Genomic DNA, 18,837 nt, shown 5'->3' on the forward strand with positions numbered 1-18,837 from the left:
AAATTGATGAGAGAAAATAAGGAGCTGAATTCTGAAAGGAAGAAATATAGAGAGGTAGCGTCCTCTTGCTGTGACTTCACTTAAGGACCACCCCCCAAAAGTCTTAAGGGAATGAGTGTGGGCACAGAAAAAGAATCTAAATTCAACCATCAGAACTTAACCAGACTTCCATCTGCATCTCTTCTCTTTGCTGACTTGGAAGCCCCCAACTCAATTTGGGCCTGGTGCTAATCTTTTTTATTTTACATTATGCATCTTCATATCCTTTCTTCCATCACTTCATAAGCATCTCAAGCAACCTGTAACTCACATGTGGATTAACCCCCTTTGTGAAAGGGGCTCAGAAAAAATCCCATTAGCAGGAGCAGGTGTGGCGTCAGGTGGAGACCAGAGTGATAACGTTATCAAGATCTGCTTCACTGGGGCTAAGGAGATGGATCAGTGGTTAAGAGCACTTGGTGCCCATGCAGAGGACCTGAATTTCAGTTCCCAGCACCCACGTGGTGGCTCACAACTGTCTGTATAACTACAGTTCCAAGGGATCCAGTGCCCCGCATCTGGCACCGTGGGCACATGTATATACACAAACAGGCATGCACACATATACATAAAAACAAATTTTTGAAAAAGAATTATTTTAGTAAACATCTTTACTGATCTCTGGATCTCCCAAATCAATTTAAGCAACCATGTTTTTCTACATTCCTACTTGTCTCTGCCAGAGTAGCTTCATTCAGTGGTATCAAAAGTAGAATCAAAACAATCTGTAAGGCTGGAGAGATGGCTCAGCAGTTAAGACCCACTGGCTGCTCTTCCAGAAGTCGAGAGTTCAAGTCCCAGCAACCACATGGTGGCTCACAACCATTTGTAATGAGATATGGTGCCCTCTTCTGGCCTGTAGGCATGCATGCAGACAGAACATTACAATACATACATAAATCTTTACAAAAAGATTCTTTAAGCAAAGCAGGAAGGTCACGTATTTCCACAATTTTTTAAATATTTATTTATTTATTATGTATACAATATTCTGTCTGTGTGTATGTCTGCAGGCCAGAAGAGGGCACCAGACCCCATTACAGATGGTTGTGAGCCACCATGTGGTTGCTGGGAATTGAACTCAGGACCTTTGGAAGAGCAGGCAATGCTCTTAACCACTGAGCCATCTCTCCAGCCCCACATTTGTTTTTTTTACGATGGCTTCTGATGATACTGAGAAAAGAGCTACGATAAAAGTTGTTAGATGCAGGGCTGGAGAGATGGCTCAGTGGTTAAGAGCAGTGCCTGCTCTTCCAAAGGTCCTGAGTTCAATTCCCAGCAACCACATGGTGGCTCACAACCATCTGTAATGAGGTCTGGCGCCCTCTTCTGGCCTGTAGGCATACAGACAGAACATTGTATACATAATAAATAAATATTTTTAAAAAAGTTGTTAGATGCAATATTTTCTTTTTTTCTTCTTAAAATTTATTTTTATCTTTAATTATGTCTGTATGTGTATGTGCACACATGTGGGTATGTGCACATTGCAGCTAGGTTTCTGTGGAGATCAGGCGCTAGGAACTGAACCCCAGGTCCTCTGCATGGGCACCAAGTGCTCTTAACCACTGATCCATCTCCTTAGCCCCAGTGAAGCAGATCTTGATAACGTTATCACTCTGGTCTCCACCTGACGCCACACCTGCTTCTGCTAATGGGATTTCTTTGAGCCCCTTTCACAAAGAAGGTTAATCCACACGTGACTTACAGGTTGCTTGAAATGCGTATGAAGTGATGGAAGAAAGGATATGAAGATGCACAAAGAAACTGAACTCCCTCGACCTGGAGTTCCATGTGAATGTGAGCAACCTAATATGGATGCTGACAGCTGAACTCAGATCCTCTGCAAGAGCTGCATACACTGTTCACCACTGAGGCATCTCCTCAGCCCTATATACAATATTTTCTCTAATAAGATCACTGGTGCTGATATATAGATAGACACAACAAAGAAGTACTTAGTTACAATTTTTAATGTGTTTTCTAGGGTCCGTGCTTTAGGCCTAGAATTCTAAGGAAGTCAAACCTCTGAGTCTTACATATAAAGTGGAGACTATTTGTAAATTTCCTCTTTTGCCAAGGCCATTGCTAGGACAAAGAGTGCTACCCGCGATACTACTATCAGCACAAGGGCTTGCACAAAGCTGGTACTTGATCTGCAGCTACTCAGGTTACTGAAAACATTATTCAAGAACACCCTAAATGGAAACTGAACAAAGAAAGTGTAGAAACACATTTATGCTTCTTGCTTTGATGAGAGATAACGGCACAGGCCCTGTTCAAACTCTCTCTCCTGGGTTGAGCTTCTGCAGACCAAGCCTGCTTTGTGGATTCTCAATTTTTCACTCAAACTGTCTGCAATGGTGCTTAAATCATTGCTCTCTCTTGCTGTCATCACATAGCTCTGAAGCAAATGTTAGAAGGTGGTTATTTAGATCCTAGTGTTTTAATAACTTCATTAATGAATATCATTACATTTTCCATCTGGACAGACTGATTTCACATATTACTTGTTATAGCAAAATGAATCCAGCCTATAACAAGTATTTCCTGGGTGTCAACGCTTCTACAAGTAAGCTCCTTAAGAAAATGTCCTCTGCACTTGGAAGCAGCCATCAATTACGTTTGTGATTTAAAGACAGCCATATTTATCTACTAGTAGAAACAATGCTTTTGTTTGTGTGTACCTTTTAAATATGATCAAAATAGAGTATCCTCATGTGTGGTATGATTTATCCTATATTTCATATAAAACAATCCACTATGGTAAAAAAAAAAAAAGGAAAAAAACAAACAATAACAAACACGTACTACCTCATTCTTTTCTTTTCTCACACTACACAGCATGTTATACCTGCAGATTCTAAAGAAGAATCATGTAAGGAATGAGGTTACAGCCCTAGCATTCTGGTGGTTGCCTAAGGATTGGCTCCCTATTCTATTCTTCAACGAACAGAATAACTAATTGTTTGAGAGCTCATATGGAAACTGATGTAAAGCTTGACCATGAGATTTTTCTCCTGAACTCATCTTTTTCCTCCTTCAATAATGTGGGGGCAGTTTCAGGTTTTGAGTATTCTCCAGTTAAAAATTAACCACTTCTCAAAGAAAGGGAATGGCTACTTTCTGAAGCTGCTATTTCAAAGCTTGAAGCTACAGCCTTCCAGGGCTTCAGAGTCTATGAAGGCGGCTGTGCATGGAAAAGTCCAAAAACTTGGGAGTGGCTTTTAAAGATGTTTTACTTCCCACACTCCTCCTCATATGCCTAGTATCCTAATCAGGCTTTAAAAAAAAGAATGTTTAATTTGGCATTTTTCTTAAATTCGTTATTGACAAATTACCAAAGATCATGGAGAAACGCAATTCTACAAAAAAATCCAGAAAAGAAAGTGGTCACTTTTATAAATATTTAAGCTCTTAAACATCTGATGAAGACAGCCTTGGCTTCAGGAGAGCAGGGGAAATCAAGTGAGGCAAACCAAACTGTTACTTCTCATTTATCTGAAATAGCTCTGATGTGGAGCTTTAAAGTAGGAAGGCAAGACAAGAAAGAAAATGAAAGAACAAAATACTGCAGGCAGCGCAGTAAGTAGAAAGGAGAGGAAGGAGTGTTGTCATGGTAACAAGATAAAACCCAGGCTCCTCCCCAAGCGAAAGATAAAAGCTGTTTTTGTACACAGGTCTCTTCTAGCTTTGCTCTGGGTTTCGACTAATCATTTTCATGCCTTGGTGCACTTGTGTGTGCGTACACATATATTATGCACATTCATTAGTTTGGTCGAAAAGCCAGTTTAACCCTCTGAAATTCCAGCCCTTCTCCAATAATGCCATGATGTGTTTCAGTATTAGAGAAAAATGGATGGAGATGAATATTATTAAAACGCTAAATTTAATCTAAACCTAGAGGAATGTTGAATCTTCTGTCTTCGCCATCACAGTAGCATTAGGAAATAAGGCACTACTGGACAATTTCTCTTTATACAACCTAATGAATGTGATAATTAACACATTATATAACAAAAGGGGAAACCAAGATCAAAAATGCAAACACCTGAAATCTCAGAACTCAGGGGACTGAGGCTGGAGGATGTTCAGTTTCAGGTCAGCCTAGAATACATGACAAGAGACCGTCCCCAAAAACAAAGAGATAAAACCACAGGATATGCATGTGCACATATACGTATTTGTGTATATATGAGTTCTAAGTATTTGCTTATTACACAGCATAGAAATATTAGTAGCTCATTTGAAATTTAAAAAAGAAAAAGAAAGAGAGGAAATCATTTCTTTTTAATGTATAATTACTTTTAATGATATATCATCAAAATTACTTTAACAACTAGATGCTTGTTGTAACATTTTATACCAAGTTGATAGATGGTCACCAAAAAATATTTATCCACATCCTAGTGCCCAGAATCAAGGAACATCACCTAGTTGGGAAAAGAATAACTACAGATAGAATTATGGATGTTAAAGCAACCGCTCTGGATTACCTAGGGGGCCACAAAATAAGGTGATATGAACACAAAGGTAGACAGATACCAGAGTGATAGGGCCACAAACCAAGGAACGCCTGTATCTTCCAGGTGTGTGAAAAGGTAAGAAACTATGTTGTCACTATGTCAACTGATATGACAATTTGATAGTCCAGGGCAGTGGCAGACTTATGCTTCTAGGATTCTGAGAGAATAGATTTGTTTATACACAGTGAGCAGCCCACGACCACCTGTCACTCAGGCTCCAAGGGAATCCGATGCCCCTGGCCTCCAGAGCTCCTGCATCCATATGCACACGGCCACATACAGACACACATTTACATGCCACTAAAAAATAAATCTTAAAAAGAGAGAAAGGGGAAGCAAGAAATGAAAATCATCAACAGTAAGATGTGAGATATTTCCATGCTACAGCTGACAATATAGGACAAGAAGTGAACGGAACTATGTGAATAACTGCTAGAAATCAATTAGCATTCTGGGACTATGAGTGCACTAGAGATCCATGGGCATTCGATTGTCAGGGGAAATTTTATAGAAGAGATAGAATTGAAATTTGGACTCCTAAATGTGATGAGGATTGGACAGACTCATTTAGGCACAGTCCTGGTGGGCAAAAAAAAATTAAGAAAATATGTCACTGGAAACCTCTCAGAAATACATATATATCTCCACTAGATATAGAAAAACTGTTCATTTGGGGGTGTGTGGCAGTTCTGATGAAGTTTAACAGGAGAGTGTGATTATTTCCAGCTATTAAGGGACAAAGTGTCTTGATGCAGATCGAGAGAGAGAAAGAGAGCACGTGTATGTGTGTGTGTGTGTGTGTGTGTGTGTGTGTGTGTGTGTATGTGTGTAAGAAAGACTGTAAAAAAGTTGTAGAATGGGGGCTGGAGAGATGGCTCAGAGGTTAAGAGCATTGCCTGCTCTTCAAAAGGTCCTGAGTTCAATTCCCAGCAACCACATGGTGGCTCACAACCATCTGTAATGGGATCTGGTACCCTCGTCTGGCCTCCAGGAATACACGCAGACAGAATATTGTATACATAATAAATAAATAAATATTTTTTAAAAAGTTGTAATATGCTAACAGTCAAAGGACATACATGGAAAGAGACATGTAGGTTATAACAAGGCACTCACAAGTTTCAACCAAGAGATTCCACTTCAAGAAAGTAACCAAAAACTAGAAACAAAAGATGGGTGGCAGTCAAGTGCCGCTCTGCATGGTATGAATATATAGAAATACAGAAAATGGAGAGAAGCAGGTGTCTCCTGAGTCAGAAAGCTTTCTCTTAGTACCACTATGACCAAGCTCCAGCGATGTTTTGCACAATTAGGAAGTTTTTGATGTACTGATAGTTTCTAAATGGCAGCAGTTACAAAGATAAACAAGATATTCAATTCAATTTAACATCATTAAAACACTACAGAGGACCCTCATCCAAATGCATACGTAACTTAAATCCAATTATACGCCATGGACCAATCATTCACTGCTTAAAAATAGGACTCATTAGCTGGCCCTGGTGGTACACACCTCCAATTCTAAATAAAACTTGACAAGAAGGAAGCAGGAGGATTACCCTGAGTTCAAGGCTAGCCTGGTTTATATACTGAGTACCAGGCCAACAAGACCTATATATTGAGGACTGACCTCAAGAAAATGATATATGTATACACACACACACACACACACACACACACACACACACACACAGCATATATATGGCAGATATGACTCCTAAATGTAACCCAGAGATTTCACCTGGGACTAAATAAGGACTAGCAACCCATCACTATTGACAGGTTAAAAAGATGGAAAGAATCAGATGAATATTATATAGAGAGATTTGGATATTCAATTTCCATGCAATTTTAACAGATTTTTCAAGGTAATTCTGATTGTATTTGGGGCTCACTTATGCAGTCTTATGACTCAACCCTGAACATCTAGGCACCATACCTTGCCTGAAAGCCCAGAACTGAAGAGCCTGACAAGAGGATTGCTATGAGTGTGCGGATGCCCAGAGTTACACAGCAAGCTCCTGTCCAGTCAGGCCTATGGAATAATAGAACCCATCTCAAAAAATAAATACTTCTTCACATCATTCAAGACCAGTTTTCTTTGCTGTAAAACGCAAACATCAAGACCAGTGATTGTTAATATTGTATGAAAACTTAGTTGGATAGCAGTGTCAGATGGTTGGTTAAACAGTTTTCTACATGTTTCTGTTTGTTTGGTTGGAGACAGAGTCTCACTATGCAATCACTGTTGGCCTGAAACTTGATATGTAGACCAGGCTGGCCTTGAACTCAGAGATCTGATTACCTCGAGCTCCTGAATAGAGGATTAAAGATGTGGAATATCACAACTAGCCTCTTTTTTTCCCCAATAGGACAAATATTTAAATCACTGGACCTGTAATAAACCACTTCCATAAAGTGAAGAGGCTTTAATAAATTATTAAAGCCCTAAATAAATCAATGACTAAGCTGTAGAGATGGCTCAGAGGTTAAGAGCACTGGCTGCTCTTCCAGAGGTCCTGAGTTCAATTCCCAGCAACCATATGGTGACTCACAAACATCTATAATGAAATCTGGTGCCCTCTGCTGGTGCGCAGGCAGAACACTGTATACACAGTAAATAAATCTTAAAAAAAATAAAACAAAGACTAAGTGTCATAGACATACATAGAAAGATGGATTTTCAACTGAGAAATTTTCTCCATCAGATTAGACTCTTAGTGGGGTAATTTTTTAATGTTTGGTTTGGGAGGAGCCATCACTGGGCAAATAAAGCCTGGTTACAAGCCAAGCAGGAGAGGGAAACAAGCCCTGTTTCTCAGTGGTCTCTGCTTCAGTTCCTGTCTCTAGATTCCTACCTTTAAATTTGTGCCTTGATTTCCTTGATTATGAACTATAATAAATAAAGCCTGTCCTCCCCAGGCTGCTTTTTCGGTCATGGTGTTTATCATAACAACAGAAGCAAACCAGGACACTGACATCGATTTTCACAGTGAAAGAAAGAATTGCTTTTTTTTCTTTTTAGACAGGATCTCCTTGGGCTAGAACTCATACTCTTCCTGGTTCAACCTTCTGAGTAGAGGGATTACAGACTTGTACCACCATGTTGGGTACAAGGATTCTGCCAACAGTGTTTGGAGACTCAAACTGCAGCTTTTTCTAACTCTGTAGTCTGTTGATCCAGTCCATTAGGTTTTGGACTTGCAATACCTCTATAATCACAGGAGCCAATTTTTTAAAAATTATATCTATATATAATATCCGTGTGTGTGTGTGTGTGTGTGTGTGTGCGTGCTTCTATCTTTTTTTCTACACACACACACACACACACACACACACACACACACACACAGCAAAAGTATTGGCCAGGGTGCTCAAGGAAAACAGCAGGGAAGTAGAGTCAACAGGATGCTTCCTTCGAAAACCCTCATATACTCTGTTCAACTTGGCTACTGAAGAAAGGAAATGAAGGAAAGCACACAATTTTCACCGTATCTGAAATCTGGGACAGTGCTAAATAAATTATCATTGTTCTTCGCCAAAGAATACAAGGACAATACAAAGCTGTTTCTTCGAGGCCACACAGAAATCCACACCCAGACATTCAATTAATTCTGGACAAAGCTACCTTCTTTTATCCCTTCTCATTTTCCATACATGTCATTTAAAAATGGGGCTTCAATTCTGCAAAGCTTAAGAGATATTCAACTCCCCAAAACTCACCTGTCTGAATGCCTGCATTGATCCTCTTTCTGAATTAAGTTGGACCTCCAAGCTGTTCATGAGGTGATCCATATCTAGAAAAGACACAAAGGGCAAACAGCTTTCAGAACAATGCTGACCCCATTATATGCATAGAGTGTGACATGTACACTTGGTTTCACCCATCCATTCTCTACAAACAGTTTTTCAGACGAAACTTATGCTAAAAAGTTATTAGAACATTCTAAGTTAATCTACTCAAGGAAAAGACACTGGCTGCCTACATACTATAAGTACTTCCCTTCCTTCATGTAAGTGAACCTATTTCTACAAACCTCTCCAACCTGTCCTGTTTCAGTGATTATCAGCATACTTCTATAGTTCCAAAATATTTCCGATCCTGGTCCTGTCTTTGTTTTCACTAAGGACTTTTAACAACTATTTATGTGAGTAATATATGTACAAAGACAAACCAACAAACCATTTTTGTCTATGCATTTTAAATCTGTAAGTCAAGCATAGCTAAAAGCAGTTTTCCTCTTCCTCTATACTATACATAGCTGTCCCTCTTACGAAGAGATGTTGTTGATAGCTTCATTTCAATACCTTGAACCATCAGTCATCTTATAAAAAGCACCTACATTTTCCTCTGGAATAGCTTTTGTTTGCTTTATCTACAGTTCAGTTTCACCAGAGAGGAAAACAGGGGCCAAGGAAACAAAGCAAAATCTACAGCTTACCTACAAATTAGCCAGTCAATTTCAGATCATACTTGTGCCTCCTCCACCCTGTCCTATCTTAACCCAGAGGAACCAAACAAAGGAGACCAGACAATAGATGCCTTGCAATTAGTCCTAGCTAGAAATAACAACTAGCCAAGGATGCTATGAATGCAAAGGAAATAATTCTGCAACACTTGTCCAGGCTTTCCTGGCAGCAGTCAATCAAATGCTTCTAGTTACGAGTGCCCCCTTTGGGTTACAAGAGCATTATCTGACATAACCCTTCTTCTACCTCCACACCTCTTTCTCAAGTTAGGAACTGGAAACCACTTAGCTAGTCCTCCCAGCACCTCAAGTTAGGAACTGGAAACCACTTAGCTAGTCCTCCCAGCACCTCTCCCTTCAAGTTACCGTTACCACTCCAGTGTGTTTCATACGCAGCCTCTGCAGCTTTAGTTCACGCTTTCCTACATTTCCCAACTCTTGTTTTTACTAAGAAGCCCTCCCCTCCCTCCATTCTTTACTCCCTTTTTCTTTCTGTGAGAGTAAGGCAGGGTTTTATACTGTAGCCTAAGATGGCCTGGAACTCACTGTGTGGCTCAGCCTGGTTTCAAACACAAGCAAATGCTCCTGCCTTACCCTGGTGAAAGCTGGGATTACAAGCCTAAAATACCAGCCCTGACCCCTTGCTCCTTTTTTTGTCAGCATTATGATAAGCCTTCAGAAATTTGTTGAGCATCTATTATAGTTGCAGACAATGTCCTTGGTCCTTAGACTACATCCAGGGGTGTGTGACAAGAGCTTCAATTCTGTTAGAAGTCAAAGTTTTCCAAGCTCTGGTCCTAATTGTTCTTATTCCTTAGTATACACTTCCCCCACTGATTTAACCCTGGGAGGCTCTATTGAAGCATTACGGCTCTGCAAACGATAATGTGAAATCCTGTAGTTCTAGACGGACAAATCGCATTTTACAGAGAAAAACACCTTTTTCATGTCAGAAAATGTGATTCATAGGCTCAGATCAATATCTCTGCTGCATTTGCTTTGTGCCCATATGCTTGACTCACCTAGAGTCCAAATTGGTAGTATTATGCCTAGTATAGCCTCTGAATTTTCAAATGAAATTGGAGACAACAATTTTAACTGTCAAAATTGTCTAAATTTTGATAGTGGCTCAGAAGTTTTCTTTTATATTTCCCAAGGAGGTTCCTTGCGTATTATTACTGCTTTTCAGCTAGAAATGATTTCCTAATTTCCTGATAATCAATAGATGAAATAACTGATTTTAAGTTCAATGTTTACTTTTTATGTTGTTATATCTTGGCTCCAAATATGCAAACCACCCTCTCCCTACTGCATTTGCCTTCTTCTTTTCCTTTCTTTTCATTGAGATGGGGGTCTCACTATGTTGTAATCCATGCTAGCCTGGAACTCAGAACAACCCCCTCCCCCGCCTTGGTTTCTGAAGTACTTGGATTATAAACACCACCAGCTCAAAATTTTGTAATAATCAGTTTTGCATCAACAACAAATTGGGCAAGAATTCTGAGTTCCTTATGATAATAACAGCACTAGCACATAGATTATTGTAGGTTTCTTAAGTAAATAAATGTACAAGAGAGCTAGGCAGTGATGGTACACACCTTTAATTCCAGTACTCAGGAAGCCAGGGGCAGGTGGATCTCTGAGTTTGAGACTAGCCTGGTTTACACAGAAAAATAAAGGGGGGGGAGCATGTTTTAGAATTTTGAGATTCCATTTTTTTAAAGTATCACCTATATTTTTATTACTAGAAAAATAAAGAACCGTAGCACATATATATTTTGCACTTCACTTTATTATATGTCTTGTAAGAAAATAGAGAGTCAGGGCAGTGCTGGAAAGGGGTTGCTTCTGAGTATCCACTGTGGTGGTTGGACTAGGTACCTCAGATGACGATTTTTAAGCCCCATTTTCTCTTACACAACAATAAAAGTGACACTACTGTTAACGCCATACACACGAAAGGAAATACAGGATCAAAGCGATTAAGCAATGCTAAAGCCATGTAAGATGGAAATGATTGCGCTGGGATTTGAAACCAGCTCAATACAAAAGTTCTTTTTCTACCTAAAAATACTTGAATGTTTTCTTCTAGAGATGGCATGGCTATTACACTCATGAACTCACAGCAGCTATGGTTACCTACACAAGAACTACAAAAGTTCAGCAGGAATGGAGAAACCCACAAGGCTTGGCCTCTAACTAAGATGCTATTGTTGCTGAGTCAGAGAAACATTCTTTGGGGGTGTGGCCATTAGTAGGTAGCATCGGCTCCCTCCAGTAGATGGCTCCACATCCATGCACATATCAGGAGCACTGAGTAGACTTAGTGTTTTTTTTTTTTTAAAAAAAGAGGAGGAGAAAATGAAGTTGGGATGGCATTCGGAGGAAAGTTGGAAAGAGGGAAATGAGAGGTGGATATGTACATATTTCATTATATACATGTATAAAATTCTCAAAGAACAAAATTTTTTAAATGAAAAAAATATGACAACCATGGACTTTGGAATAGTTACGTAAAGTAGAAAACAAGAATGGAGGTCCTTTCATTCCGTCACAATAAGGTCTATTATTGACAAAGAGAGTAAAGGTACCCACTAATTGTGGGACTAATCATAAGACAAAATGTGCAGCAATCACAAGTGGCACACAGCACTTAAGTATCAATTGAGAAAAAGAATAAAAGGCCACAGCAGCAACGACTCAATGCTCTGAAATATATAAAATCTTACCTTATTCTATCATCTAATTACTTATGAGAAAATGGAATCTAGATTTTAAATGAAATCCAACTTCAAAATGTTGGCAATCAGCCAATTTTTAAGAGTATGAAATTAGGCAAAGTGCCTTCATGCCCCCCCCCCCCATTCATGTGTGAAAGCCCTCACTCCTGAGCTATTAGAGATATGGCCTTTATGGAAATAATTAAAAGTAAATGAGGTCATACAGGTAGTGCTCTAATCACAGAAGATTAATCCCTTAAGAAGAAACACAGGAGAGTGCTGTCTCTTCACTTAAACAAAGGAAGACATTGGTTGAGTACACAGCAAAGAATGCAGCCATCTGGGAGTTAGGAAAGCGGCCCTCATGACACATCAGCCTATGCTGAAACCTTGATCTCTTGATCCTAGCCTCTAGAACTAGAAAAACAGAATTTCTGTTGTTTAAAGCACCCAGTTAGTGGTATTTTGTTATAACAACACTATATATACTACTTACTGAGTTTTCCTTCTTATTAAAGAATCGCTACAGACATCTGGAAATATCCCAAATGCTGATCAATAGAAGAGTGGTTAAATAAATCATGGCTTACTCATAGAGTAAAAAATTCTACAGCGACATAGAACAACGAGGCATTTTTATAAACCTATATGGGTCTTGAACCATATGAAATGTTACCTATTTAAAATACATCTGTTAAGAAAAAATAAACAATCTGTTAAATGAGAAGTTACAACAATTTTAGAGAAAACAAAACATTTGTATGAGCTGTATTTGGATATATTAAGCATTTGGTCTAAATTAAGGTTGCGGCAATTTTTAGGATAACAGAAAAGATGTTGGGGAACAAAGACAGGCAACAAAACAGTTAGCTAACTAGGTAGATAAGGAAACTAAGAAGGAAGAAAAAGCTTCTATTTTGTTCCAAAGACATGAGAAGCACAAATACATTTTCTGTTTATACTTTATGCTTTCACATATTCTTAAAGCATTTTGACAAAATGAATTTTCACAAGCATTTCACTGTGAGCAATATGTTCCTCACTGCCATTCAACCACAAGTAGTCTCTACAGTGATCTCCAATTCACAGGGGGACAGGCTCCAAAGCCACAGAGAAACCCTGTCTCGAAAAACCAAAAAAAAAAAAAAAAAAAAAAAAAAAAAAAAAAAAAACAGGAGAACATTCAAATGCATAGTTTAAATAACTTCACCAAGGTAATGTTAATGGCAAGTTGTAGAACAAGGAAAGGGAAAGTCCTGAATGAGCAGCGGCTAACTCTAGTGGTGAAAATAGGCCCTATTTTAGAAGGTAGTGGTTACAACAAAATACCAAAATTTCAGCGGTTTGAAATAAGCTGCTTTTGGGAGGGAGGGGGCGCTGGTTTTTCAAGACAGGGTTTCTCTGTGTAGCCCTGAATGTCCTGGAACTCACTCTGTAGACCACGCTGGCCCCAAACTATGAGATCGGCCTGCCTCCCGAGAGCAGGGATTAAAGGAGTGCACAACCACAACCACCTAGCAGGTTTGCAGTATCTTAACATTATCTAGCGTTACATTATTGAACCTTCAAACTCTCACAGACTAGGGACGCAGTTCGGTGGCAGAACACTTATATATGCACGACCCTTAAATTCAATTTCCAGCACCACAAACAAACAAAAAACAAAATCCACGTTAGGCTTAAAAGAACCTAAATATACAGATAACATCTTTTAGCGTATTATATATCTAGTATGTTCTGGACATTTATAAGTAACTTCCTGCTCAATAATTTATATTTGTCCCCTTTAGGCACACAACATTAACAACATTAAAGTAAAGCACTCAAAACAGCAAAGTTGGTGAGACCAGTCACTTAAATACATTACTTACAACTAAAAAGGGCCGTATCATTTTAGAAATAAGAGACTAGATGATGAAGTTAAATTGGGGTTAATAAAAAGAACAGAAACCCGACTTCTACTTATAAAATCTAAAGAAATAAAAAAAGAGTCCGTAAGTCAGAAAGAAAACCAAACGTGGTCTCACACCGTCCTCAGTCCAAGAGCCAACTCCCATCTATTCAGACTCTACTTAGCAGTTAAATTGTAACCACACTGGATGATCATTTAGGTCAATCACACCCATCAGTTTTCCCTTCACTTACAAAATATATGGCAGTAAGACCTTAGGCTCCCCGAGGCGGTGCTGGCGGTGGTGACTGCTTTTAATCCCAGCACAGGACAGAAGCAGTGGATCTCTGTGAGGCCAGCCTGGTCTGCAGAGTCAATTGCAGGACAGCCGGGACTGTTGTACAGAGAAACCTTGTCTCACAAAACTAAAAAAAAAAAAAAAAGAGTAAGACTTTAGATGATAATCTACAAACTATGTACCAAATTGTTCCAAGGAAAAGGTGATTGGGTAAGTACCATGAAGGCACAGTGAGTGTCATGGAGTCTCAACAGAACTGGGGACTTAGTTCTGAATACAAAGAACCAAAATGCAGCAGAACTTTAAAACAAAATGAGCTTTAAAAATGCCTCAGTGCGCGGAGCGGTGGTGGCGCACACCTTTCATCCCAGCACTCAGGAGGTTGAGGCGGGAGGATTGCGAGCCAGGCCAGTCTGGTTACAAAGTAAGACCCTGTTGCTTTTGAAAAAAAAATTCCAATGATATACCAGATACTGGTTTCAATGTCCCAAAATACTAAGAAACAAACAAACAAAATACCATTTTTCTCCAGTTTCCAACATCCAGTATGTCAATTTGTAAATGAATTACGTATCCCCAAACTCTTTTTCCTTCACTTAACAATTTAAGTGAGCTCATAAAGTAGAAGTGACTCAAACCTAAGGTAAACATAAATGTCCTGAGCTGGAGGGACCGCTACATCTGAAGAGTGCTTCCTGCTCTTCTAGAGGACCCAGGTTTGGTTCCCCACAACCATGCTGGGCAGCTCACCATCACCAGTAATTCTGGTTCCTTCACACAAGCAGCAATTTACTCATTTAGACACATAAAAAAGCACATAAATAAACATAATAAAAATATAAATAAGAAAATAAATAAAACATCTAAATGTATCAAACATTAATAAGCCCCTGCCAGAGTACAATAGCGTGAGTGCCCAATCTCTACCTCCTCACATGGAAACAGAACATTCTGGAAAGACTAATAATATCTAGTCTTGGTACCTTGGCAATAAAAAAAAAAACAAAAACAAATAGCAGACCTACTAAGAGCCTCATCTCTGAAATGCATATACCAGAAAAATAAGGGTAGTTGTGGCCATCATTTTTCCCACCAATTTTCTTTCCTCTGAGATCCGAAAGCAAGAGGGTTCTCTAGCATTCTGATGACGTGAAGTCCAACGGGTCTGGAGAACAGACTGAACATGTCACTTACACTTCGGAAGGTAGAATTCTACCACCCTGTATTTCTGCCTAGTTGCCCTCTAAAACTAACCTGAAGACACGCTGTGCCTAGACTGTCTCACCAGCAGTTAGCAAGGATTAATGTCTCTCTTATAAGGGTTACCCCCAAACTTTGAAGAAGAGGATGAAATCATTTCTGAATCACTGGTTTGCTGTCCAAAGGTCCTGTTGGTTACATCATATGGTTAAACTGACCAAAGAATCAGAAGATAGGCAGATTAGTGGCCTTTTTTCTTGCAGCTGATAAAATCCAGTGAGAACAATGTTAAATCACAAATAAGACATATATTCCAGCCTGTCTTTGTGCAAACTACTCAAACTGCACAGGTCTTCGTTCCCTTCGACTGAAATGTGTTTTAAGGACGGCAAAGTAATAATTCGGCTAGCAGTACTCCAGCGGGAAAACCACGAAGAATAGAAAAGGAAAGTGGAAATCAGAGCAAGTACTAGCAGCGTATGTCATGTATATCTCCTGAGTGAGAATTTCCAATATGCATCCTACAGAGGAGAAAAGCAAGGTTCGTGCTCATGCAACCAGTTAGTGGTGGTAGTAGGCTTTCAAAGTAGATCTTTTTATTACCCCAAATCAACAATCTTCAGCTTACAATCCAAATTTAAATATTATTCTCTCTTTTCTCTGTCACTATTACACTAAGTGGCATATAAATACTTTATATATTTTTTTCGCACTGACAGTAATATTAGAGAAAATAAGGTATTGTTCTCTTGGCCACCTGTTAGGATGTGATTTAGTTTCTTCAAAATTCTTAAGGCCAAAAAAGTACAAAAAAGCTTCACCTTGTAGCTAAGCAAATCCTTTCGCTCCAGTAATCACAGCAATGCTGGCTGATCATCCACCTACAGGAACTAACCTCTTGGCCACATCTTAAGGAGCCTAGACTGGGCTATGCTTTGGCTTCCTACTGCAACCAAGCTCAGCCCCCCGAAAAAGAGCTGGCACACCCTAACCAGCTCCTCCTCAGAGGTTCCTTGAAGGGGGTCTTGCCATTAGTACCAAGAGACCAGGCTCCCAACTTAACTCTTCGCTGCCCCTCCTCCAGCTTTCGAGAAGCATCTCTACCTGCTACTGCTTGGGGGAAGGGAGGAGTGACGTAAGTGGGATCAGTAAGTGGGATCACTGGTCTTCCAAATCCTCTTCTCTCTAGCTGAGACTTTAGATATATGGGGTTAAAACAAACCACTTAAAAAGAATTGAGAGCACCGAGACAGGAGAGACTGAACTAGACAAACCTATCCATTCTTGTTCCCTTTCAATTCTTCCACAAGGCCCCCCGAAGTACCCCCTCCTCTTAGTCTCTCTTCACAATCCTTAAGGGAAATCATTTTCCCTTGAGTTTAATTTGATTCCACATAATGTTCTTACCCCTTCCGCTCACACGCCCCCCATCCCACTTCACTGCTAAAATCCAAAGCCAAGTGGGTGTGTGCGGTTGGCGGCGGCGGCGGCATCGGTGGTGGTATCGGTGGCGGCGGGAGGGGGAGAGTTAGAACCTAGACTGAGGACAGGAGAGTGGGTTCTTTCCCGAGTCACTTACCGCCCTTGTCTCTAGCTGAGGACTCCTGAAGTGTCCGGAGCTCAAGCAGTCCTCCCAGAGACTCTTACTCCTGAGCTGATCTCAAGACAGCTGTTACCCTCGCACCCGCCCATGTCTGACAGCGCGCCTGGCAACGCGCTTTAGCCTCCTCTTCCCTGGTCCCCCACCTCTCTGTTTTCTCCGGGCTGGGAAAGGATGGGAGAAACGAAAAAGGGAGGGAGTCGATTCAGACCCAGCTGGGCCACCCTCAGAACAAGGGAAACAAAGCTTTCAAGCATCCAAGCCCCGAATCGGGGCGGCAGAGCAGACTTCCTAAAAAGAATCCTCCCACTGCAGCCTTCCCTGTGCTAAAAATACAGCGGCTTCTCCGGGGCGAAGTGGCCAGCGCTAAAGCTCCTGCGTTCCCCTTTTACCTCAACCGATTCAGTTCCGGCCAAGCCCATTCTCCACCCACCTCAGAACTCCTCACGCCCTCCCCGAGAAAGCTGGGGCGGGGTCCCGACCAAGCACCCAAACCTCAGATCACGACTTGAACGCAAAGTTGAGACGGAGAAGGAGTCAGTGAAGACCCACAAGCAGACAGCGCCAGAGGACCCCTCTCCCCACGCAGCGGTTAGCTCTGCACACCCGGCGCCTTCCTAAAAAGAAAGGAGGAAAAGGCGCCGGCAAATGGTCGAAACATATAGGAAAACACCAGCCCAGGGCAGGAGCTCCCACGCGAGTGGGAGGCACTCCCGCCGGACCGCGCCAGAGAGACTTCCGGTGGTACCTGGCCGCCCCACTGGTACACCACGCCCGTGGGGTCAGAGCTTGGCGCGCTCGCTGGGCAACCTGAGTAGGTGGAGTGTTTAGCTCTTTCTCTGGCAGACTAGGCCCAGAAGAGAGGTGTGACTACCATGAGGACTCCACCTAGGGTGGAGTTCCTTAAAAGGGACAATTGGCCGCTAGAGGGGAGTGGAGTAGGAGGGGGTGGAGATGGGTGGGGCAGAGAAGGCGGAGGGACAGGAGACGGGGTGGGGCGAGACCTAGGAGCTAGGAGCTGGCCTCGCCCCTGGCGGCCGCGTCTGTTGGCCTCCTGCAGCAGCAGGTACAACTGAAATCAGTTTCAGTGAATACTCAGTCCCTGACGGGTTTTCAGACACCCTACATGCTCACCTATCCACCAGGATTTAAGCTCTCTAGGGGAGGATGAGAGGGTGTGGTGACTAGGAGTAAGGGATCTCCAGGAAGAAAAGGATGCAGAATAGGGAGTGTCAGAAAGATGGTAACTGTAAGAGGATTTTTACCCTCCCAGTTCTCCATGGCAACGCGTGACACTAGCAAGGACAAGAGGGGTCACAGTGTCTTTTTAGGGAGGACGCTTAAGAGGAAAGGAGATTGGAGCTGAGTGCATTTTCTAGCAATAGATAAGAGAAGGTGAGAGTGAAGGAGAAGGTGGGAGAAATGAGTTGAAGATGAATTCCTAACACCTTGTGGCCCTGGCATGGAGAGTTCAGAGAGGCTTTCTGAGTCTCCCAGCTACCAGCTCTCTAAGAATAGAGTTCTCAACCCCCTGAGACCGCCTCTCCGCCAAGCATTGGCTAACATCCCTGAAGAACTGAATCCATAGACTAGAAGCCACATTTCCAGCATTTTTTGCCCTTGCCTTAAAGTCCTTCTCTAGCTCATTTTAATGGAAACTCATGAAGTCACAGATAACCACAGCCTCCTTCCAGTGTCTCTTCCCTAGCACAGTTCTTTCAAAGGGGAAGGAAAAGAGAGAGAAGGAACAAAGGAGAAGAAGGGAAGGAGCAGCCAAGCAAAAGGAATAATAATAGGTTCCACGTTTTCAGCACCTCATATGGGCAGTTCACTGGGCCAGGTACCATTATAGTCATCCATTTTCCTTTATTCCTGGTAACAACCCTGGAAAGTAGGTAGCATTATATTTTTATGCCCCGTCAGAGAGTACTGGGGATTGAATTCGGGGCCTGGTGTATTCTAAGCAAGCACTCTACCACTCAGCTGTATCCCCAGCTCATTTTTGGTGTTATTTGTTTGAGACAGGTAGTCTTACAATGGAGCTCAGGTTAATGTTATAGCCTAGGCTGACCTCAAACTCACCAGTCTCCTGCC

At 41.2% G+C, this 18,837-nt stretch overlaps 1 protein-coding gene across 1 annotated transcript in view; it reads right to left on the reverse strand.

Moving 5' to 3' along the window:
• LOC121444396 (Krueppel-like factor 8) overlaps nucleotides 1-16,758 on the reverse strand; it is a 29,560-nt gene extending 12,802 nt beyond the window's left edge. Inside the window, exons 1-2 of the mRNA XM_041646211.1 lie at nucleotides 16,723-16,758; nucleotides 8,289-8,362 (exon numbers count right to left, since the gene is read on the reverse strand). Coding sequence (XP_041502145.1) covers nucleotides 8,289-8,360 — 72 coding nt within the window. The 5' untranslated portion in view covers nucleotides 8,361-8,362; nucleotides 16,723-16,758. The remainder of the gene's footprint in view (nucleotides 1-8,288; nucleotides 8,363-16,722) is intronic.
• Nucleotides 16,759-18,837: the final 2,079 nt, after the last annotated feature.

This window comes from Microtus oregoni, unplaced genomic scaffold (genome assembly GCF_018167655.1).
Source record: "Microtus oregoni isolate MIOR12 unplaced genomic scaffold, Mior012 000121F_ref0000216, whole genome shotgun sequence".
Taxonomy (NCBI): domain Eukaryota; kingdom Metazoa; phylum Chordata; class Mammalia; order Rodentia; family Cricetidae; genus Microtus; species Microtus oregoni.